This window comes from Heloderma suspectum, chromosome 3 (genome assembly GCF_057233095.1).
Source record: "Heloderma suspectum isolate Gila_16-S chromosome 3, 16-S_ref, whole genome shotgun sequence".
Classification (NCBI taxonomy): domain Eukaryota; kingdom Metazoa; phylum Chordata; class Lepidosauria; order Squamata; family Helodermatidae; genus Heloderma; species Heloderma suspectum.
The window spans coordinates 226,588,393-226,612,658 of NC_139460.1; the positions used below are offsets into that span (position 1 = coordinate 226,588,393).

The window sequence follows — 24,266 nt, forward strand, 5'->3', positions numbered from 1 at the left end:
GTTCTTCAATGGCCAAGTCAGTCACCTGATCTCAACCCAATAGAGCCTGCTTTTCACTTATGAAGACAAGACTGAAGGCAGAAAGACCCACAAACAAGCAGCAGCTTGAGTTTGAAATGATGTTGGTTTGTTCCATTACTTATGAGCCACCAACGATGGGTGTGTGTGTATGCCACTGGCTGTCCTTCCTGAATGGTTAGTGCCCCAATTTTGTCAGACCCCTTGAATTACAGCTGAAAGTCCTGACTTCGCTCCCATCTGGGTATGTTTCCTTTCAACTTCAATGTGGTGATGTACAGAGGCCAACTGCCAAAACAGTTATCCTTGTTCCAATATTTCTGGCCCTGACTGTAATTTCCATTGTATTTTTATTAGGCTATATGTTGTGGCAAAATGGACATACTATTCAGTAATCAGTGACTAACACCCCCCCCCCCCCAGCTCAAAACTGGGCAGAGGAGTCAGTCACATTTTTGTATTTGCCGTTTGAGTTTTTGATGAAATTTTGGTAAGTGTACTTATTTGGAAAATATAGTCACAAGGCAGTCTATAGCAGAACTGAACTAAAAAGTATCAGTAGTAAAAGGTTAAAAAGAAGAGCCTTGCTGGATCAGACCAGGGGCCTATCTAGTCCAGCATTCTGTTTGCACAGTGGCTAACCAGATGCCCATAGGAAGCTCACAAGTAGGACATGAGTGCAACAGCACCCTCCTGCTTGTGTTCCCTAGTAATTGGCATGCAGAGATATACTGCCTCCAATTGTGGAGATAATGGCTGGGTTTGCACATCACGACAACCCACCCTGCGGAATAAGCCACACAGCGTGGGTTGTTGTTGGAACACCCCACGGTGAGCCTGACAGATGAGCAGGCTCATCATTCGTTGTTTTCCCTCTTGTTCCCCCTCAAGCCTCCAGCCAGCTTTGCCCAGTATCCCAGTGGACTTGGTGGCAGAACCCATCCTGTCTGCCACCAAGTCCCCTGATCCTGCCCCCAGTCATCGTCAGAGCTTTTTTTTTTTTTTAAGTCCTTTCTTTTATTTGTGCAGAACGGGGACAAAATATTTATTTTCTATTTTTCTGGCCCCAGGAAATGTGCCCAAGGAATGTCCCCCCCCCCATCTTTTTAAACTGCATTTTCAGAGTTGCACAAGTGCACAACTCTGTCAAAAATATGCAGGCTTGCCTTGTCTGCAGCCTTGTATCTTTGACCTGTCAAATGTACAAGGTAACAGAGTAGACTGTATATAGGCTAGTTTGACAGCCTTTGACCATTGATAGGTGGGGAAACAGGGTATAGATCACCCCCTTAGCAAGGTTATCCCCAGGGTTTTTGGTATTGCCCAGACTCTTGGGGGTGCCCTGCTAAGAATCCCCGCTTGCCCCACTCTACAGCAACTCTTTTTCATAGAAAAGTTGCCCCCTTTTTTGCCCCCTTTTGCTTCCACTGCACCTATGTTTGACTGCTGTCCAAGGTTGGTGTGGTTAGTGCAAATAGGAGGGAAAAGTGGCGTGGGGTGTGAAAGAGTCTCTGTGACGAAACAGTATATTGGTTTATGGTTTGTCTATTATAAGGTCTGTTTGCATGGTTGATGTATTATAACATGTCTTGTCTCTTTAAGGCTTTGGTAAGTAGGTGGGAGGGGGGGAACTGGAATATTCAGAATTGAAATCCTGTCCCCTGACTGACGGTGGGCTTTTACTGTTGGGAGAGAGGGAGAGTAACAGGAGCTGGTTTTGTCTTGAGAGGAGATGGGGTTTGGTGCCTTGAGGGTTAGGAAGGACTCTGGGCTCTAGCTTTGAGGGGTGGATAGATTCCCTATTACTAGATGGGGTAGAGTAAGGAAGGTTTTAACAGAAACGTGAAACAATTCTTTACCACGTTACACCAACTGACTTGAAAGATCTTGTCCTTTGTAAATAACATTTAATTTATATTGTGTTTATACAAACCACATTATTCTCAGTCTTGTTATTAACAGGGAAAAGGGCTAATATAATAAGCTAGAGTCACAATATCTATACACACCCATACACATAGAAACGGAAGGTTCTCTCCTAGTTAAGCGGAGAGTGCTGGCAGAGAGAGTTTTAAAGGTTTGTAAAAGAAGAGAGGTTTTTCTCAGCAGCAGGACAAAAACACCTCTATAATGGATTGAGGTTATTATGGTTGCACCCCTTCCTCACACACTCGCTCTCTGGTTTTCTGAAAAGGAAGAGGTTGAGGGAATACAAAGGTATTAAGAATTCTAGTTAGAATTTGTACCTGATGCTGAGGAGCTTTTCATGAGGAGTGGTGATGAGATAATAATCACAAGTGGGGGAAAGGTGGATACACCATAGTCTCTCTTTGTCACAGTGGCTCTTTTCTGCAGAGATCATCATGCCAGCCCCCTTTTGCCGACCATTTGCACTAACAGCAGCAACCTTTGACAGCTGTCAAATGGTTGCTGCAACAGAGGGGGTGCACTGTTCTATGAAAGAGTTGCTGTCAAGTCAAGGGAGGGAGGACTGGAAGGGGGGCACTCCCAAGGGTCAGGGCAACACTTGAAACCCCAGGGATCACCTTCCTAAGTGGGTGACCTTGAACCTTTTCCCCCACCTGTCTAGGCACATGCAGCTGGGCTGGCAAAACTAAATTTCCCAGCGCCCTTCTCCAGCCCCCCAAAGTGCTACACAGGCCAGGGACCCTGCTGAATGGAGTAGCCTGTGGTGCATGGAGATCCCCCCAAACCAGATGGAGGCACAGAGCTCTGTTCAAGGAAGATGCCTTTGCCCCATTTTTTCCTTCAGATTTCAAATCACAGATTTCTTCTGTGTAGCATTTGAGGGGGGTGTTGGACATACTGCTATAGGAGGAGGGGATGGGGAGGTCTACTTCCACCAGCCCAGCTGCCTGTACCTAAATCTGGATCCAACCCCATGTATTTTACATGTTAAAAGGCATAACACATAATGGATCACTGGAATTTTAAAGCTTATTTGATTTATAGCCTACCCTTCCTCCAATGAGCTCAAGGTGATGTACATGGTCTGCATCCTATAATTTTATCCTCACATTTTTATCCTTTTATCCTGAGGTAGGTTAGGCTGAGAGACAATGACTGACCAAAAGGTCACCCAGTGAGCTTCATGACTGAGTGGGGATTTAAATATAGTCTCCCCCTGTCCTAGCTTAGGTCTGAGTATGTGTAATGGTGATCTAAATGCAAGAAGATCAGGATTACCCCAGGCTCAACAATCATAGCATAAAAGGGAGTTGCCTAACACAGCAAATCCTTGTGGGCAGGGAGATTTCACTGTGAGCGCAAGAGGAACCTGTGGTGAGTGGAACTTACCCATTCGGTCCAGAGGAAGAAGCAATCGTGTGGGCTCATTCCTTTGTATGCACCAAGCTGTTTTCTCTAATCAAGTGAATGTGACAGAACTTGAAAGAAAGGGAAGCTATAGTGCACATTTGAGCTCTTGTGGAATGCTCTTAGAAAATGCAGCAATAAGTTAACCCAGCCTTCCCTAACCTGGTGTCCTCCAGATGTTTTGGGCACAACTCCCATCAGCCACAAACAGCAAGGCCAATGGTCAGGGATGGTCAGAGTTGTAGTTAGAATCATAGAATGGTAGGGTTGGAAGGGGCCTACAAGGCCAATGAGTCCAACCCCCTGCTCAATGCAGGAATCCATGTAGTTCAACATCTGGAGATGGGAAAGGCTAGGTTAAATAATGGAGAGGGGAAATGGGGGGGCTCAATAATCATTTCAGAAAATTAAGCAACATAAATAGTGGCACATTCCAAGAATCTGTACTAAAACAGTGAAGGGACAAAATGGCCAGATCTAGAGGCATTCAACACAATTTTGAAGTAAATCTAAAGCAGAGTGAAGATGTTCTCATAAAACTGGGATAGTGGACAGTAAAATAATTTTATGCAGTTTGCTGTGGATTATTGAAATTACGTTTGCCTGTCATGGACCAGGACCCTGAACCCTCATCCTCAGAAGAGATTCCGTAATTAAGTTCAGGGAGAGGATTCAGTTACAGAAAAGCATCACAAGACTTCCACCTTCCTGGGACCAAGTTCTCCAGGAAGGCCCCAGGGACCTGTCCCTCTGCATCCAGAGGAGGTCACATTGCTGCCCTCAGACTCTGAGGACTCCAGCCATAAAGAGTCTAGCATGCCACAGCCAGCCCACATCATTGCAGTCAGAAGCTGCTAAAATAGACCAGGCCCCTTTAAGAGACTAAGCCTCAGCCAGTGTGGAGGTAGGTCCAACCAGCCTAAAGGAAGGCAAATCTTTATTTAAGGCTCAGTCTCCATCTTTGCCTTGTTGGAGCAACAGACAGACAGCTACTCTGGCTTCCAGCTGCAGCACTACTTAGAACTCTCCAAGGTGCTGTTCTGTTCCCATTCCTACCACCCTGAGAAACCTGCCTTGCCTAAAACCTTAGAAAGTACCTGACCCACAGCAATAACCTGTAACCCAGACCTCACCAGCCCCCAGCAATGTGAAGCCCTCATCATGACAGAGGCTGAACAGAACACTACCAATAAAATACTACAGCTCTTTTGCACATTAAATTTGGCACTTATATATTTAATCTCACCAAAAATAAAGAGAATTAAAACTTAACCTACTTTTCTGTATTTTACAATATTTGTTCAGACACCATACACCTAAAGAATGTAAAAAAAATTTATTCAATCTAATCCAATATGTAAATTGCACAACTAAAAACATTTTAACAGCACAGTAACGAAGTTAATGCTTTTGCTAATTAATTTAAAATAGTAATTCCACATTCTTCACAGTACATATGTAGTCATAAGGTATATGATAGTTTCAGCGATTTTACCACAGAACAAATTCCAAACCAACCCACTGCACTGTGTGTGTGTATGTGTGTGTGTGTATACGTGCATGAGAGAGATTAAAAACCAGCAGATAACAAAGGGCTGGTGTATATACAGTAAAGACTACGTAGAAGGCTCTTTCTTGCAACAAGAAATGTTTTTGCAAGAGATGTTTTATAGCACTGAAAACTCATTTAGAAAGCCAGCATTTTGCAGGATACTGCTTCATATATACATACATATGTGTGTGTGTGTGTGTGTGTGTGTGTGTATATATATATATATATATATATATATATATATATATATAGTCCAACTGACTTAAAGTTATTGTAATTTTTCAATACTTACAATAAGAAATGAATGTTCTCTTATGCTTTAGATTTTTCCACATAAATCCATATTTGAATACTAGTTGGTCATTATATACACTTTTATACACTTCTAAAATATTATATTTCAATATTTAAAGTAATGCTTGCTACACAAAATCATATTTCTCTAGCATACATTATTGCAAACACGAAGCCCATTTTTTCATTTGCTTCATTCTGGTGAAGAACCACTATTTACCAGTGCTTTAAAAGGACAGCTTATTACTTTTCTCCATGCATTATATATACTGTATGAATCTGAACATAATTTGAGAGTTTAAGAGACACTCAGTGGTTCTTTTAATCCTGCCAAAATAAATACCATGTGTAAACCTAGGCTGACTGTCCTTTATTACATAAGTTCTGTATGAATCAGATTGTAATAACATTTAACGTTGATTCACTAATTTCTATTATCAAGAAAAAACGCAACTTAAATACCTCCCTTATAAACCTCAATCCTGACATATTCTAGGAAATCCATCTCATTGACTGGAATGGGGCCTGTGCATGCATGTGTACAGAACTGGAATCTATACTCCAATCCTAAGTATTTGCTTAAAGGTACCAGCAAAATCAACAACACTTAGATGTCAAAACAGATGCAGTTAAGGTGAATGGCAGACAAGTAAAAAATTTTACATCAGGAAACTACTTCTGTAAAGTACATTTTACTTGTGAAATCAAATCTTAACATCTGTATCTGAACATTTATATTTTCTTCTACACATGGCTGCGTGTTAGCAGTACTGATTTTTGAACCCTTGCTTCTAGATTTAATAATTCCACAATTTGGCTGGGGTTCCACAGTACATTAGCACTAACCAACAGTCTAACATTGCAACTTGTTACAGACACAGATTGTAATTCAGTTTTTCAATTTCACAGGTGGTTATATATACTACAACTTGCATTACAACCAAAGAGCCAAAAGAAAGCAGTTGATGAAAAACATTAAATAAAAAGCAATTTGCTGGTATTTCAAGTGCTTATCAAAACCAGGCATGTTCGGTTTATAATGTCCCAGCAGTCTGGGCTGTTCTGAGGGGCTACGTGAACTAGCAAGAAAATGAGCTAATTTTTGTCATCTTTGAGTAGATTTTAGGCTTTGAGCTTCATGTTCATTGTTTAGCTTCACCTGTGAATAAGGAAACTCTTATCTGACATTACCGAGTTCTACTTGGCAATTAACAACGGAACGTCTTTAAAAGTCAGTTATCTTGCCCCATGTAGCAAACTACTGTGCATTTACTGCAATAACCATACAAAAGATATTTCAACACAGTCTGCAGACAATTTATTAGCTTCACAACCATTTGGCTTCTGTTTAAAAAAAGAAGCAACATTTGCCCACAGGAAAATGATTCAGATGTCTTCTGCCACAAAAAAAAACACATCAATGAAAACAAATCACATTCTTAGGCTCAACAACTAAGGAGGCTTCACCCTGCCATAATAAAGTCCTTTATTAGTCGGGGGGGGGGGGGGGAGACACACAAAATTCAGCAGCATATCCTCCAAGCTCTGCTCCTGTAGCCAAATAGAATTGGTAAAATGCTGCTGAATATAGCAGATGAGATTGCAACAGTCTGACATCCACAGTCATTTATGCACCTTCTTGCTCAGGGTAATTTAAAATTTTCCGATGAGCTTGTCGCAAATATTGCTGCTGTTTGAAGTAGACCTTGAAAGCTCCTTTTATAGCAACAAAAGCAATTCCACCCTAAAATAAAAGAAAACAATTATTCAAAACCTACAGAACAAGTTCAACATCTTATTTTTTTAAAACTTGGTTTTACACAGATAATTGTCAAGCAAGATTTTCTTTGAAGTTAGGATAATTAGAGCAATTCCATATAAACATTTGAAGCATACAATTTGAAGCTCTCTGTCACAATGCAGTACTGTAATGTTTCTCTTGTATAAAAATATCCCATGCTGAGTTCACACATTCTTTTGGAAGTTTTTATTCACTTAATTGGGGTGGGGGGAGGAATTATTTGCTTTGATAATTGATTTCTAAATGATGGCTGTATTCAAACAATCCTGTGAACCATGGTTTGGAGGACTGGGAATGAGCTATGGGCTCAAACATCCCCACCTCCCCTCCTATGTGTGGCTAACCTGTTTCCTGTTCTAATCAAACCAGAAATTGCTATTATGCCCAAACTAGCAAAATAGGGTCTGAGCAAGTGCTACAAACCAGGATTGCAAACCATGGGAGCAGTGAAGCAGATGGCTCATTCCCAGTAGTCTGAACGCAGCCTTCAAACTATTTTGGACATAATGCTAGTGTTATGTGCACAAGCCTCAGGCTTGGCTGCTCCCCCTCTCAGCACAATCTCAAGGGTGTCAGAGGCATCTGATTCCATTAACCGGTTTGTCACGTCGTTTGACCCAGGACAAACTGTGGTAAGTTAAAACTAACTGAAGTTCCTGGTTCAGACAAAATGATAAACTGTAGTAAGCTTAACATGGAAGCAGACGCCTCTGATCTTCTCTTTGTGGCCATGCTGGAGGAGAAGGTTGTGGGAGCAGGCTTGTGTAAGAAATGCTGAACCATACTCTAGCAATAAGTCTGAACTGGGCTTTTCTATCTTTTGTCCTAGGGACTTTGGCTTTGAGAAACACACTTATGCGGAAATAAAAATAACAGTTTCCTAGCACTGTAAAAGGAACTACCACTTTTCATAGAGCTGTTTTGATTAGATTTTATGTAACTGACATTGCTTTGAGAGCCTTGGTGGGCAATAAAGTGATTATATGATAATTACTACTACTACTAAGAATGATGGCATACAAGGAAGAGAGCTCTTCAATGGTGCCACACTTGCTATCTTCTCAAAAGGTTGTTTAGGCCTGCTTCGTATTATGCAGTAATCCAAACTTGTTTATTCCATAAGGTGTGCAAGTTTAATTAATAAATTGAGTAACTTTTAAAAATCCTGCTATTTATTATTTGATATATTTTGTGTTTTATATCTGTTTTAATGTAGTGTTCCACAAAGTATTTCTAAATAATTGTATTTATCTATTTTAATTGTAATGCTAGTGTAACCCACCTTGAGAACTCATTTGTTTGAAAGATGACCTTGAAATAATAAACAAGAGGTTTTTTGAAAATCAGCAAATAATTGAAGTTCATGCTTTGTGGAATGTGATAGCCTATTACCTTCAGATTGTTGCTCAAGTTAATGGTACCTGAGTAGTTTGGGACATTCCAGTCTGGGTTCAAGTCTGGTTTCAGGATGGAATCGGCCATGGTCGCCCTGATGGATGACCTTCATCGGAGAGGGACAGGGGGAATGCAACCTTGTTACTTCTTTTCAGTCTCTCAGCAGCTTTTGATACTGCTGTTCATATTCTTCTGGACAATCCCTGTGACTTGGGAGCACCGTTTTATGGTGACTTTGTCTTACTTAAGGGGTCAGTACCAGAGAATAACATTGGGTGACTGTGCCTCAGCTGCTTGGCAGCTGAACTGTGGAGTAGCACAGGGTACTGTTTTGGCCCCAGTGTTGTACAGTATCTGTATGAAGCCAATGGGAGTGGTTATTAGGAGATTTGGGGCAAGGTATCATTAGTATGCTGATGACACCCAGCTCTATTTGTCTGTAATGTCTGAGTCAGAAGAGGCCATGCATGTTCTGAACCTGTTCCTGGTTGCAGTTATAGGGTGGATGAGGGCCAATAAATTAAAGCTGAATTCTGGTAAGACACAGATGCTATGGGTGGGGGGTTCCCAGGTCCGGAAATTAGGTTCTTTACTTGTTCTGGATGGGGTTGCGCTCCCTCTGAAGGAACAGGTTAATGGTTTGGGGGTGCTCCTAGATCCATCTTTGTAATGGGGGGCACAGGTGACTTCAGTGGCTCAGAGTACCCATTACCAACTTTGGTTGGTGTACCAACTACGGCCATTCTGGAAAGGGACAGCCTAGTCACTGTGGTTCATGCATTAGTAACCTAACAACTAGATTGTCATGTACTCTATGTGGGGCTGCCCTTGTGTTTAGTTCAGAAGCTGCAGCTAATGCAGAATGCAGCAGCTAGAGTGCTCAGTAGGACACCCAGCCCCATTCACATTACATCTGTGTTAAAAGAATTGCACTGGCTGCCTATTAGCAAGTGAGCCATGTCCAAGGTTATTTGCTGACATAACCTAACCAATTCAGGACAAGGATACCTAGCAGACCGCCATCCCCTATTATATACCCAGCCGACCTTTAAGACCATCAGAAGAGGCCTTTCAGTGTCCTACAAACAGAACGTTGCCATGTAATAACTTGACGGTAGGCCTTCTTGGTGGCAGTACACACCCTCTGAAACACCCTACCCCATGCAGTTTGGGAGGTGGAAAATGTGGTATGTTTGGAATGCCTCCCGAAAAGGGCCTTGTTCCCCTAGGCTTTCTCTGGCTTGTGATATAATTAATTGCTCATATACTGCTCCACCTCACTGTTCCTTGCATTGCTTTGTATTGTTGGAGTTGAAATTGTTTGAGTAGTGTATTTACATATGATTTTTAATATTTGTATGTAAACTGGTCAGAGATTTTATATATGAAGTTGTATATAACAACAACAACAACAGAAACAATGAAGAGAAGAAATCCCTGACATAACACTGGAATACTGAACAGGGAGAAGAGTGACAGATCTTGACAATCCTAGACAGCCACTCTATATCATTCTGCATACTCTAAGAATGTTCAATGGCAAGCCTCCCCATTTCCCCTCATCACCAAGTATGTACTATACATACAAATAGGAAAGTGACTTTTGTTGGGGCAAACTCACAACCAAAGCTGTCCTTCATCCTTGTTGGGCTGTAGCAATAATAAAGTTAGCATTTCCTTACACAGTGATACTCAGATGTGGCTATTCCTAGTCAATTCATGAGAACCTGATTATTTATTTACTTCATTTCTATACCACCCAATAGCCGTTGCTCTCTAGGTGGCTCACAAAAATTAAAACCACAAAGTACAGCATAAAACAATAGAAAACATGAAAGCTTAAAACTGCAATATAAAAGTACAACCAGAATAAAACCTAGCAGCCACGCAGAGACTTAAAATACAGTAACAGATTTAAAACAGCAAAGTTAAAAGACTATAATGCTAAAATGCTGGGAAAATAAATAGGTCTTCACCTGGAGCCTGAAAGAGTACAATTTAGGTACCAAGCGAACCTCTCTAGGGAGCTCATTCCACAGCTGGGGTACCACAGCAGAAAAGGCCCTCTTCCTAGTAGCCACTAACCTCACTTCCTTTGGCAGGGACCCCTGGAGATGATCTTAGGGTCCTGGACGATATATATGGGAGAAAACGATCCTTCAGATAACCTGGCCCCAAGCTGTTTAGATATTTGAATATTAATACCAGCAATTTGAATCGGGCTTGGACATGGACTGGCAGCCAGTGAAGATGGAAAAGTACTGACGTAATGTGATCTCGTTGGCCAGTCCGTGTTAACAATCTCTCTGCCCTGTTTTGGACCAGCTGAAGTTTCTGGACCGTTTTCAAAGGCAGCCCCACATATAATGCATTGCAGTAACCTAGGCGAGAGGTTATCAGAGCATGGATAACAGTAGCTAGGCTATCTCTGTCCAGATAAGGGCGTAGTTGGTATACCAGCCTAAGCTGATAAAAGGTGCTCCGTGCCACTGAGTTCACCTGTGCCTCAAGTGACAGTTCTGGGTCCAAGAGCACCCCCAAACTATGAACCTGATCCTTTACGGGAAGTGCAACCCCCTCCAGAACAGACTGAACGTCACCTAGCCAGGCAGACAAACCACCCACTAACAGTACCTCTTTCTTGTCTGGATTGAGTCTCAGTTTATTGGCCCTCATCCAGTCCATTACTGTGCCCAGGTACTGATTCAGAACAGCCACTGCCTGTGACCCAGGAGAATCAACAGGGTTGCACTTCCCCTGTCCCTCTCCCTGCAAAGGTCATCCCACAGGGCGACCAAAAAGTCTTGTTTTCAGTCTGTCAACAGAGCAAACTTTGAACTCAAACTAGTCATATGAATTATCTTGTCACAAGCAGAAGTAGAATTTTTGCATACCCTCACTGTATGCAATTTAAAGCAATAATCAGTGATGTACAAAATGGTATTGGTACCTATGACTTAACACTTTTACCTCAAACATCCATCCAACTCACTCAGGGGCCTTAGGCAAATCATGCGCTCTCAACCCAAGCCTACCACCTGCAATATGGGTATAATAATATTGATGTATCTTCTAAACTAGTAAGGAAAATCAATATTCATATTAGCAAACGTTACTCAGATAATGCATGTGAAGAGTTCTGAACGCTCAGAAGTACTATATAGTGCAGCTATTAAAAATGTATTGAAATATTTTAACACAGAAGTAAACATAACACACACATGAAGCATGTTTATCATGTAACATGTTATGGGGGAAAGGTATAACCATGTAGAGAAAAGACAAAAGGCTAGAAATAAAATCTTCTACAACTGTGCAGGTTTACTTTTATAAAGAAATATTGCACAGTCTTACCAAAATTGTTCTTTGAAGATTAGAGTTAACGCTGCTGAACATCAACTTGCCAACTATTGTAGCAATAGTGGGAAAGACGAGAGCTCCACACAGAATACGAGTAGCAGAGACATGATCTGCCAGAGGGTTGGCCTCAGCTGGAATACGAGGAACAGGACATCCAATCCCTAAAGAAAAATGCCATTGCTAACCAAGAATTAGAGTGCACTAAACCACATTTGTATTATAAATTTAACCTTTCTGTTTCAATTAGCATTCAATGGAATAGTTTGACTGTATATTTATATTCAGACAACTTCTATCCTGCAACAAATCCTATAAAAATAATTTATGGCAATTTACGTCTGGTTTCACATACTAGAAAGTATTGTTCCTATTAAGACAGCTTTATTCTTTAAACTGCAGTACTTCTGACAAGCCTGATTTGAGATACGTGACTCCCCCCAACCCCGAAACTAGGCAAACTGTGTTGGACAGAGTCTTTTCACTTGGCAACAGGGAGAGGAAAGAACTGCCAACATTTTAGATACTGAAATCTGTCCTACCATCCCTCCTCACAGAAACAGAGCCCAGTCTAGATATTCTGCCTGGAGTTTTTAATAACATTACCTGGAAATATACTGTTCAGTATCTGTAGTTTGTTAGAATATTTGCGCCACAATCGAAGCACATAGTCTTCCCAGCGAATCATCTTTCCCAATATAAGCATAACTGGGATAGTGGGAAGTCCAATTAAAAGGAATAAGGGATCAGCTCTTTCCATGACATCAAGGCCTTCTTTATGACCCACAACCTGACAAACAAAAAAGAACACGTTACATTGAGTGGAACATCTAGATATGTAACAGTCTCTATTTTATAATGGATTGCTTCAAAGAATCTTTATTGTGGTTTAGATATTTTGATTTCAAGTGTTATTGACATGGCACATCCTGTCAATAAGGCACCATGACCAAACTCTTTAAAAACTAGTTTAGGTAGAAAAGCATTTGCAATTCAAATGGCATCTATCAAGACACATTGCTACTCTAATTTGGATGTTACACCAACCAAAGCAAAATAATGTTTACTTGGCCCTTAAGTTTATCTCTTGATTTAAGTGTAGCAGTAACTGCTTTAGTGCAATGTTTTGATTTTCCCAATTAAAACGAAATTTCACTGGCTGCTCACTGAAGCCCAGGCCTATGGACTGGCTTAGGTGCTACAGTGAAAGCACAACCCAATCTGGGCAACCACCTATCCTCTACTATACATCAGCAACTTCAGTTGAACAAAAAGGTTTGGAGAATATGGCAGATGGGGCTGGAGAGTACCCAGCTATCTTACAGAGAACACAAGTGCCCTTTCACTACATCACTATGCTGGTGTAAGGGTAGCTAGTTGCCAGCCTCTACTGCACAGACTCAGACCATAGTTCCAGATATGAGCTGGTATTCAGTCCAGCAACTCACAGGATTAGGCAATGGTGTGTGTTGTCTGCTAGATATACCACTGCACCATCATGTCAAATAAACCTTCTGTCTGCTAAGAAAAGGGATTACTTCATATGAGTTTGGCAGCACAGAAAAAGATCTTGTAACTCTAACTTGGCAAATCATTTTAACAAGATGCAGTCCAATCTGAAATGGACTGGATTTCTAACAGAAACATGTAAGTACTTAAGAGAGCCAGCTTTGTAAGGGCGCAACCCTACTGGGTTGCTACCCGTTAGAAGGAAGCCTTTGAGGCTTCCAAATATCCAATGGCCTGCTGGGCTGCTGCCAGCAGGGCAGAAGGAGCAAGAGAGGTGATTTTATAGCTTTATAGAAAGCCCATAATCAGTCTGAGGGCTTAAACTGAGTCGTCTCTGCTCTCACTAGGTATTTATTCCATTTTTATCCCATCTTCGCTCTAAGGATCTCAGGGGAGCATACAAGAGGATTATCCCATTTTATCAATGCAACTACTCTGAGATGGAGGTTAGGCCAAGAGAGAATGGGTGGCCCAAGGTCATCCAGTGAGCTTCATGTAGAGCACTGTCTTGAATCCAGGTCTCCATGGTTCATATCTGACACACTGTCCACTAGCCATACTAGTCCTTGACAATTTAAGGATCCCTACAAGGCAATTCCTCTGCAGTCCTATGGTCTACCATTTGAGCTACTGAGCGGTAATATTGGACTAGTAACTCTCTCCGCCTGAAACATCTCAAAGGATTGTTGTGATTGTAAGAATAAAATGTAATACCACCACTTGTGCCACCTTGGATGAAAAGTGGGATATAAATGTGATACGATAATTCTAAACCCACTGTATTTTAAAGTTCACTTATGAAGTTTATTTAAGCAGTTCAGCTTCCCCATATGGAAACTTGTAAGCCTGATGGAGGTGGTGTAGCAGAGAAGCTTGAAGACTGAGCTACAAATTAGGTTAGATCTTGCCTCTACTCACTAGGTGACCACAGGTAAAAGCTACTCAATGACCTGATTTGCAGGTAACGACAACCCAGAGTACAGGTTCAGTATGGGTTGAATGTGGATTGTTTATTTATTTATTTACAATATTTATATACCACTCCACATCAACAATTTCAGAGCAGTGAACAAGATAAAATAAAATACCATATTAAAACAATTAAAATATTTACAAAGAAACAGATTCTGAACTTAATGAACTGCAGCTGGTCATTCAAAGAAGGCATCTCGAAATAACAGCACCTTCAGGAGGCACCAAAAGCAACACAACATTGACGCCTGTCTGACCTCCAGTTGTTGACTCATCGGTTGTCATTATATGTGAACCCTGCACTATGGTTTAACTATGGGTAGTTAACCATGAACAACCCAGAGTTCACAACCCAACAACAAACCGTGCGAGCCAGGTCAGTGTGTACAAAGCACTTTGAATGCTCTAGCACTAAAAATTAAGAATACTTAATATTTAGCATTTATTTTAAGATGAATGGAAGATAGCTCTGCTGTATTTTGCCTAACCAAATTTCAGATTGCACTTTGTCTGAACAAGAACACATAGCCATGATCCAACACAGGAGACATTTGTACCTAAGATGTGGACACAATTTCAAACCACTTTCTAGGGAGTCTCTGAACAAACATTTAATAGTTATTTTAGAAACACATCTGCTGTTTAAGGCTTTGAGGTAAGAACAGATGCAGGAAGTGAATAACTACATGACTGGTCACTGCAGGAAACAAAGTGCTGGATTAGAAAGACCCTTGGTCTGGTACAGCACCACAGTTACGTTCTAAAAAAAATGTTTCAAGCTACAATGTGCCATGTGTCAACTTGGCCTAACAGCAAGCAACTGATGAATTGGCTGATTTTCTAAAGCTATGTTAGAGGATGGCTTGGCTGCAATGGTGCAGGTCTTGGTAACCTCAATATTAGATGCTGCAATGTGTTATATACTGCAGTGTGTTTTATGTGGGGCTGTCCTTGAGGTTTGTCTGAATGCCGCAGCTAGGGAAGAATATGCCTACCCGGCTGTTGTCAGGTGCCACTGCATATCAGTATGTTAACACCTCTCCTGAAGGCTCTGCACTGGCTGCCCATTTGCTGCCAGGCCAGGTTTAAGGTTCTGGTACTAGCCTATAAAACCCTGAATAACTTGGGCCCAGGACACTTGAGGACATGCCTTTTCTCTTATCATCTTGTCTGATCCCTTAGGTCTTCTGAGGAGGCATTCTGATGGTCCCACATGGGTCAGAGATCTGCTTAGAAACCACCATGAGCAGGGCCTCCCACCCTATGGAATGCTCTTCTAACTGAGATCAGGCATGCAGCTACATTACTTTGTTTTTCTGAAGACTTTTCTTTGTGTGCTCAGAGAGAAGAGCCAAATATAGGTGTGCCTGTTGGATGGGATTTCTGAATCTGTAAGCACATAAGTTCATGAAGTGGGAGGAGGGAACAAGAGGGGTAAAACCTACATGGGTAGAGGGAGCAAAATCTAGAGCCAGGCCTAGTAAACTGTGTTTTCCAATCCTGTCTCTAAATTCTCTTCCTTACCAAAAAAAGGGTTTCTTCAGCAAATCTCTAGCAGTTCCAGCTTGATTACAATAATTTAACATTTAGAAAGTTTATCTGAACCTGCATCACTGTTACAGCTCCATAAGTGACAGCTGTCCAGTAGATAGAGCCCACCATTATTCCAGCTGCAGCAAACGGACAGGCTTTTGAGATAAGGCGATCTGCTAGATCCAAGACATAAACAACTGGACCTGTAACATAAAGGAGAAGATTCTGTAGTGAAGTTCATGAACTGAAAGTGTACAAAGCAGTGATATTGTGGCAGTTCTCATTTCAGTTAGCAAGAAATTTTTTCTTTCTTTCTGCAAAGTTACCGTACTGTGCATAACTGGTATGTTTCTATAGCAACCTGATGCCTTTCTAAATAGCTAATGTTCTTCATCATTAAATTGCTACATCTGTGATCGGTATATAGTTAGAGTATTTGTTTAAAGATGCAGAAATTGAACAAAACACTAAACCAAGAACAGAAAGCTTCTTGTGTCCTGATTTGGAAGAGTCAACGTTACTGTGTGACAGTGTAGTACACCAGCTTTTCTTCTGCCTTTTGTTTTCACCATCAACTTACCTAGAGACTGCCCTTCTTAAGTCAGAAGGCACAGCTACAATCTTTTAGGTATTCAAGTAGTGTCGTCGTCCCCTCCCCCCCCCGCAAAAAAAGTATAGCACAGAATAAAAACATAGCAAAAAGCAGATATAAATTTTACAGAGATATTGTACCCATAATCATCTGTTCCTGAGATTTTGGAAGTACTATGGTTGAGATACAAACTTCACACAGTAGGTATATCAAACATACAAGGCTGCTCCAATCCCCACTCAGACTGCAGCTTCTTGCACTATATTAGAGGCCAGCCATTTCAGACAGCACAAAGGGAGACCTCAGAAGCCTCACGGAGTAGAAAGGAGCCCTCTTACATGTGTGAAAGGTTTGCCTGCAACTCTCAGTCCCACCTAACATTCTTTCATTTATATACAGCTTTGTTTCTTTTTTTTACATACAATTTAAAATCATAATCTAAAAGAGAGCATTTATGAAATGCTAAAATATTAGAACTGATACTTCTTTTAAAGTGGCATATAATTTTCTACTTTACACTTTTATCCTCTGAATAAGTAATGTATTTCAAATAAATTATTCTACAGAGATGCTTTAGTACTATATTAGAATTAAATTCCAGTGTTAAAGATAAAACTGTTAAATTTAAAAAAAAAAATCCAATCAGGCTAAACTAAATCTTTACATATGCTTGCCATAAGACACAGATGCAGCAGTTGCTCTTCTAGCACTCCTATTGTTCAAGTGTTTTCATTTTTAATAAGTGGAACTGAATGGGCCACTTCACACACTTGCTTGCGCAGAGATCCAATACAGAAGGATGAGAATCAGGAACACTCCCCCCATCATATAAGGCAGCATGTAATGTCAATGCTGTAACTATTAAGTGTTTAAAAACTGGAGGAAGATTGTGTAACTCTCCATGTTGATTGTCTGTGCATATCCCTGCAACAGTACTTATAGTATATTATGGTTTTTAATAGGGATGCTTGAGAATTTCATTCAGTCTGCATTTTGAGACAAACTGATTGGATTCACACCTCCTGAACTGATGTGCAGATTGGAATACATTTATCCTTCCGGTTTTGCACTTCTCTGGGTTTTGCAATACAGTTTTCGGTTTCAAAAACATATGAAGATATATTTATAAAAATGTGTACTTTATGCTAAAACGCATATAAAATGTGTAACATATAATTCATGTGGATTTTCCTCTGAAGTAAATGCACATTAACGTGGAAGAGGGAAACAGACTTATGAAATGCAAAACTGACATGGAATGAAAACAGACTGATCCCTATATCCCTACCCTTTGACATTTACCCTGTGCCTAGTTTGTAAATTATTATTGTCTATTCTCTATTAACTGTTTTTACATTTTCTATTATTGTTTTATGATTGGTGCTATGAGCTACCCTGAGAATCTCAGGGCAGGATATAAATAGTTGGATAGATGAAATCAATATTAAGTGCTAAAGGAAGAGGAAAACAAATGTGAATGTAAAATGCCAGTTCTGCCTCTGCCCCCAAATGTTCACATGCAGGTGACTGACACATGACATATTGAAAGAAGCTATTTCATTTCAATTGATATGTGCATCTTACCTAGTTTTGGAAATACTATTAAGTATTCTGCATTGCACTGAGGACAGGCAACTCGAGCTGTACTGTTCCCTCTCTGCTTTTCGTCCACCCAGCGCTGTAGACAAGTTTGGTGAACCCATTTTGTAGAGCCTCTACACCTGCATGGTCTCACCCACTCTGCTGTTCTGTCATCCTCATCAGTGGCAAAACACACCCAGCAACTCCTGTAAATTAAGCAGAAGTCACACATCAGGAAACTAAACCTGTCAATATAGTAAAAGCAACGTTATTTCCACCAAAAGTTATGGCTTGTTTCTTTATTTAGATGGAGCAATGCTTCTTACAGCTATGTTGCTAAGTCAAACACAGCAAAGCTTAACCTAGCAGATTTTTAAAAATATATAGTAGAGATGTATGCTTAATCCCATAACTATAATTAAAAAAACATGTATTTTTACAACATCAGTGTCTGAAACAATCTATTTAATAACTGAATTGTCAGCTTAAACTCTGACAGTGTAATCCTATTCATGCTTACTCAGAAGTAGGTTCCACTGAGTTCAATGGTGGGTGAGTTTAGAAAATTGCATCCTAAATTGCTTAGTGTTTTCAAAACTGATCTGGATTTACACACCTCTTTTTTCTGCAAAGGTAGCACACATGCATGCCTCATCATTTCAAGTATTAAATGGCAGTGTTCACTCCGTCTCAAAATATAGCTAATACAGGGTTGACATAGTCATTCTACAAAGATGATCACTTAGGAATCTGAAGGAATTTATAAGCTGAATGCCAACCAGAACTAATAGGACTTATTCCCATGTTCAACCTTGATTTCCAAGGTGGCATACAAGGTAAGTAAGATCAATACCATTCAGAAATAAAAGAAAAATCAGTACAATAAACAAACAAGTAACTTCCACTGACAAAGCAATACAATAACAAGCAAAACTTTCAACTGAAACTTTTTCAAGCCATTAAAAAGGGTGCTGAGCAAATGGACAGTGGAAGGCATTTCAAAACTGGGGCACTACAACTGAAAAGGCCATGTCTCCTGTGTTTCACGTATGGAGGTGGGGGCACTGCAGGTAGAGGAAATGGGGAGGGAAGAAGAAGAGTTCCTGAGGTAACAGTTATAAAAAACAAATGGATGGGTTGTTTCCAAAGCTATCATTCCGCTCACAGAAGCAGTTCTGTCTGCAGAATCAGGAAGGGAACAATCCTCCCTCCCCCTTGCAAAACCCTACATCAAAGTTTGCTCCGGGGGGGCTGGGAAAAAGCTTTTCTGGCACCATGGAGGGAGGCAGAGGGAGGAGTGCGAGAAAGTCCTGTTGCACTAGCCTTCGTCTGCCAGCATGGTGTTGGATCTAACCCTATATCGCTTTCAGTAATCATGAATGATTATGAAACAAACTAATGTGGTTAAGCACACAAATCTATACATGCAGTTCAACAGCTGTCTCATCCTTAGCCAATTCCAGTAATTTATAAGACACTTTCATTTTGTAAAATGTATATGAATTCAGATTAGTTCATGGTTAAAATACTTTTATATCCTGCTTTATAGCCCCAAGACACTCTCGGTGTGGCTTGCAAATGTTCCCCCCAATAAAATCACATTCAAATTAGTACAGGACCAGAAATTACATGGAGCCCATATTGAACCAGGAATATCCAGACAGCATTTCCTTCCCTCATTCTTGTTCTTCTCTGGTATCATACCAGGTAACAGTTCACACCAAAATCCTTTGAGGCAAGGGAATGGTTGCTTACTCTCACCAAAATCTTGAGTGAGGCTGAGCAGCTGGATCTTGCTCAGCCAGTGACAGAAGCAGTCTTCCTTATATAGGAAGACTTGCTATAAATCATGGGTAGCTCCCTCAGTGGCACCAAACTGGCACAAGCAGAAGTAGTTTGTTATCCATCCACATAAAAGGTCTATGGACTGAACTAAAGCACCGAAACAGGCCTGCATTCTTCTTACTGCTCCTGAATCATGTTGCTGCCTGCTTCCAAGGTTAGTTGACTAGCGGCAAACCCCCAAAACACAGGGAAGCAGCATATGTATCATAATACATACTGGAGTAGCACACTCTCATACTGTAGATTTGAGCTGTGGCATACGTGCCCAAAGATGGTACACTATTGATATGAACAGCTTTATATAAGATTCCTGCAGTTTATACAAATAATTAAATTTTTGTCAAGCAAGCAAAACTTGAACTATGTATGCTGCTTTGTAATTCTTATGAATGAATAAGGACATCAAGAACTTTAACACCATTCCACCTGAAGGAGTTTCGATCTCAGCAAATCAGCTTCACCAAATCCTCTTGGGAAAGCCACCCCGCCAAAAATGTACATGCAAGAGATACAAATTGAACACTTCACTTTTTCGTCTTGGTATAAAGAGAATTCAATTTTTTAGCAAAGAAGCAATACCATAAAGCAAATGGAAATATAGCCACCAATGCAGCAGAGACTAAAGTTTCAGTGGCTCTGGAACCAAAAATAACCTGAAACTAGTGGAATTTTAAAAAATACTAAATACTCTTTTAACCAAGAAGGAGATGACGCATACATAACATAGAATAGAATAGTATTCTATGTTATGTATGCATCATCTCCTTCTTGGGTAAAAGAGTTTTTAGTATTTTTAAAAATTCCACTAGTTTCAGGTTATTTTTGGTTACATCTTCCATAGCTTGCTCTATTTGCAGAAAATTTTATGGTTACCTTAGTACTGTTAATGAGGACAAAACTGAAGAACTGGGCCACTCAGATAAAACTGTGGAATGCCTTGAGGCAACCTAACACCCAGGGAGGTCTAAAGTTCATTTGGATGATAGGAAGAATAAAAAGTGACAATACAATATTGCAAAATAACACTCCTGAATTAGTCATTAAAGGCTACCCTTTGAAGTTGAAAACATGTTTAACACTAATTTATATGACTGAAATATAATGGACAGTATTGAGACTTTCAAATTCATTTTTCATATGGCACTGGAACATCACATTTATTTTTAAAACAATTTTCATGAAATTTATAGCTCAGCTCTATTCTAAACAATAGAAGGTATACAAAAAGAACCACATGGTAGCCTTTATATTCTTAAGCCTTTAGCAAGTTATGAATAATGAATAGCAAATCCCTTGTTTTCTGTCATCAGCTTTATCTTGCTATTGACAGTAGCTCCAACAGAAAGCTAAATAAAACCATTGACACAAGGATCTTAGTTCTTGCCAGATTTTCCATTTTCTTGTATTGAATAAAACATTACCCTGATCCTAGTACAGAATCAGGTCACTACTCAGACAGCAACCCAAAATAGAAACAGCTGGCTAGGTCAAACAAAGCACAGTTTCTGAAAACTCAACCCTCAGTCCTTGCTATCTCTACAAAACCAGATCAAGTAGCACTAATATAATTTTCCTAACTCTTTTATGCCTTAAAAATATCAAGACATGCTTATCATTTCAGCTCATATACAAAAGAGACTCTTAAGGTGCAATCCTATCCAGATAGGTGGCCGCCTCTGAACTCGGAGGCGACCACCTATCCAAAGCACGGCAGGAGAAGCATGGAGGGGATTGTTCCCTCCGTGAATCTCCTGCCCTGCATTTTTGCTAGACATACGATTGTGGCTGTCTAGCTGCAGGAGGATGGAGCTGGGGAGGAGGCAGCTGTATGTACATTGGATGTGCCGTACAAGCATTTCCGCCTTCCCCGCCCTGGAACACCCCTTTTCGGCCACTCTGCACTCCTCTTGTGAGTGTGGAGGATGGGGCTGTTCCACGCTGCTTCTGCAGCAGCATGGAAGTGTGGGAGGTCGGTTCTCCAGGAACCAACCTCAGAGTGCAGGCTCCGAGGTTGATTCCTGGATAATACGATATCCTATGGCCGTCTAGCTGCTGTCTAGTGGCCATAAGATTGCTCCCTTATTTGCTCTCTTAAATTGGCACAATAAACTAACTTGCATGAAAAACTGGAGAGATCCAGTTCACAGAGTGTTTGTGGGAATCATGATGTAGAACTTCTATACATCTCTTTACCCTTTTCCTTACACAGTCCAGGTAAAAGCTACACAATTTACCCTATCCATGGGGGAAAATCCTTGAGTTCACACTAACTCTTGACCTTGCCCCCAGTTATTAAAATTTACTACACAGCCTACATATAGCAAAAACAGAACTCTTGATAAAAATGCTTTCACAAACCCCCAGGCATTTGGAGGAGATGCTGTTCTAAACTTTCAATTTCTATATCTTCTGTATGATTACAGTACTGACTGATTTGTACTTCGACAGCCAACTATATTCCAATGTCAAATTGTTTTAAGTAGAAACAAAACTGGTCTGGAAGGGGGCGGAAAGAAGGGACTAAGGAAATCTGGAAAAAGCTGCAATGTTTTAATGGAATAATGGTGACAAGATATCAGTAGATCCCATAGAACTGAAATTAAATATTTAACATGCATTACTTTTCAAGTTTACTCCAAAAGGCTACAGTACAATTCTAGGATTTTAAAGCTCAGCTTTTAATGTTACGTCTTTATAGTTGAGGAAAGAACTTAAAACCAAAATAGGGCTATTAATGGGCATTCAAAATATTGTTATGAAAATATTCCAAACAAATTATTAAATATATTTAATTATATGGTAGTAAAGCATGTGTACCCTTAGTGGAATTGCAAAACTCCTTATGTATACAAAGGTGTGCTTTTAAGCAGTTATTTAAGCACTTAATCTTGATTCTATTTAAAGACTCTACAAAGCTTCCTTGTCATATTGCACCACCAGGCTAGAAATTTGTGCCTTGTCATTCTCTGCCAATAACATAACCTCATTAATCAGCCACTTGTCTACATCTGTGTGCATCACAGTATTCATTCATCTTGTCCATACCTTCGAAGTGAAAGAGGACATGGGATAAAATGTATTTTTTAACTCTTAAAATAATGCTGCCTTTGGGAAGCAGATCTTCCTCTTCATGAACACTGTAGACAAAGAACACAAATACTTCTGGTTGAAAGGCCTTACTTGTTTTTGCCAATTATGTAAAAATCTTAAGGAATTTTTCTTCTTCTATTGGTGGCAATTAACTCTCAGAACTCCCTAAGAGTTAGTACTCTAATAATTAAGATGTGTGTTAACACACAGAAATTACTTCTAGTAACCACAATGGTGTTTAAACATCCCTTTTTTGTTCAGCACATAAGGTTTTTAAAATTAAGAATCAGAGAAATGGATCAAAATTATTTTTTAAACAAGGCCTGTTTAGGTGGTTGGTAATCGGCACTTTTAAAACACACATGCACACACACACACTTACAACAAATCCATGCAAAAGTAACACACCATCATAACTGGTCTGTATTTTTAAAACGGGAAAACATTTATCTCCAACTTCATTTACTATCCTACAATAAAACTGCAAGCATTAATGTGGCCTTATGACCATAGAAAATTTAATCTTAATTATGACTGAAGTTAGGAGTAATATATAGCATACCACCACTGAATTCTAATGTGAGTGATAAGACTGTTCTGATTTCTATTATATAATAATTTGCAAACTTTGGACAAGTGTAGCACAATTTATACGCCTTACAGCATAATGCTATGCATGTCTACTCAGAAGTAAGTCTCATTGAATTCAAGATGGCTTATTTCCAAGTAAGTATGTATACTCAACTTCTATTCATTAGACAACAAAAAACAATGGAATGCTTCTCATTTTGAACTTTTTTTTAAATATAGAGGGATTTTCCCATAAAGTCTTTGCATAACCCCTTAGTCCCTATACTCTACTACTGGAATAATTACATATTTTTCCAATGTTTATCTGTAGCTCCATTTCCTTCACCTTCCTCTGGTTTCCTAAATTGTAACTCCTTTGGGGCACAGACTCATCCTTGCAGTCTTTGTAACACGCCAGTACATGCATGCTGCATGTATGCTGCTATACAAGTAAATAATCATCCCCTCTATTTCCCAATGTCTAGGCTATGAGTTCCATTGCTCATATAGGCAAAAGGGCACCACCTGCACACAAGAGGGAGGTATCAGCAGGCTGGAGGCAACCCTAAGTTTTGCAAAAGTACAAAAAAACTTTTAGAAAAAACCTTAAGGGGAAGAAAACACAATGAGGACGAAGTGTGCTTAGTGGCCTTAAAATGCTGAGGCGGGGGGGGGGGGTGGACCTGGGAAGGAGGGGAAATGGAATGGGGTGGCTGGAATCCTGAATAGCATCACTTCAAACTGCAACAGTATGCTTTACTTGTAAAAATAGTAATAGTAATTATATAGTAATAGTATTTATATACCACATTGCATAAAAA

The 24,266-nt window shown here is 40.1% G+C and overlaps 1 protein-coding gene across 1 annotated transcript in view; it reads right to left on the reverse strand.

Annotated features, from left to right (window-relative positions):
* Positions 1-326: 326 nt before the first annotated feature.
* MARCHF5 (membrane associated ring-CH-type finger 5) overlaps positions 327-24,266 on the reverse strand; it is a 32,720-nt gene continuing 8,780 nt past the window's right edge. The window contains exons 2-6 of the mRNA XM_084845899.1: positions 17,944-18,146; positions 15,840-15,970; positions 12,360-12,543; positions 11,751-11,917; positions 327-6,944 (exon numbers count right to left, since the gene is read on the reverse strand). Of these exons, the coding sequence (XP_084702025.1) occupies positions 6,828-6,944; positions 11,751-11,917; positions 12,360-12,543; positions 15,840-15,970; positions 17,944-18,146 (802 nt within the window). The 3' untranslated portion in view covers positions 327-6,827. The remainder of the gene's footprint in view (positions 6,945-11,750; positions 11,918-12,359; positions 12,544-15,839; positions 15,971-17,943; positions 18,147-24,266) is intronic.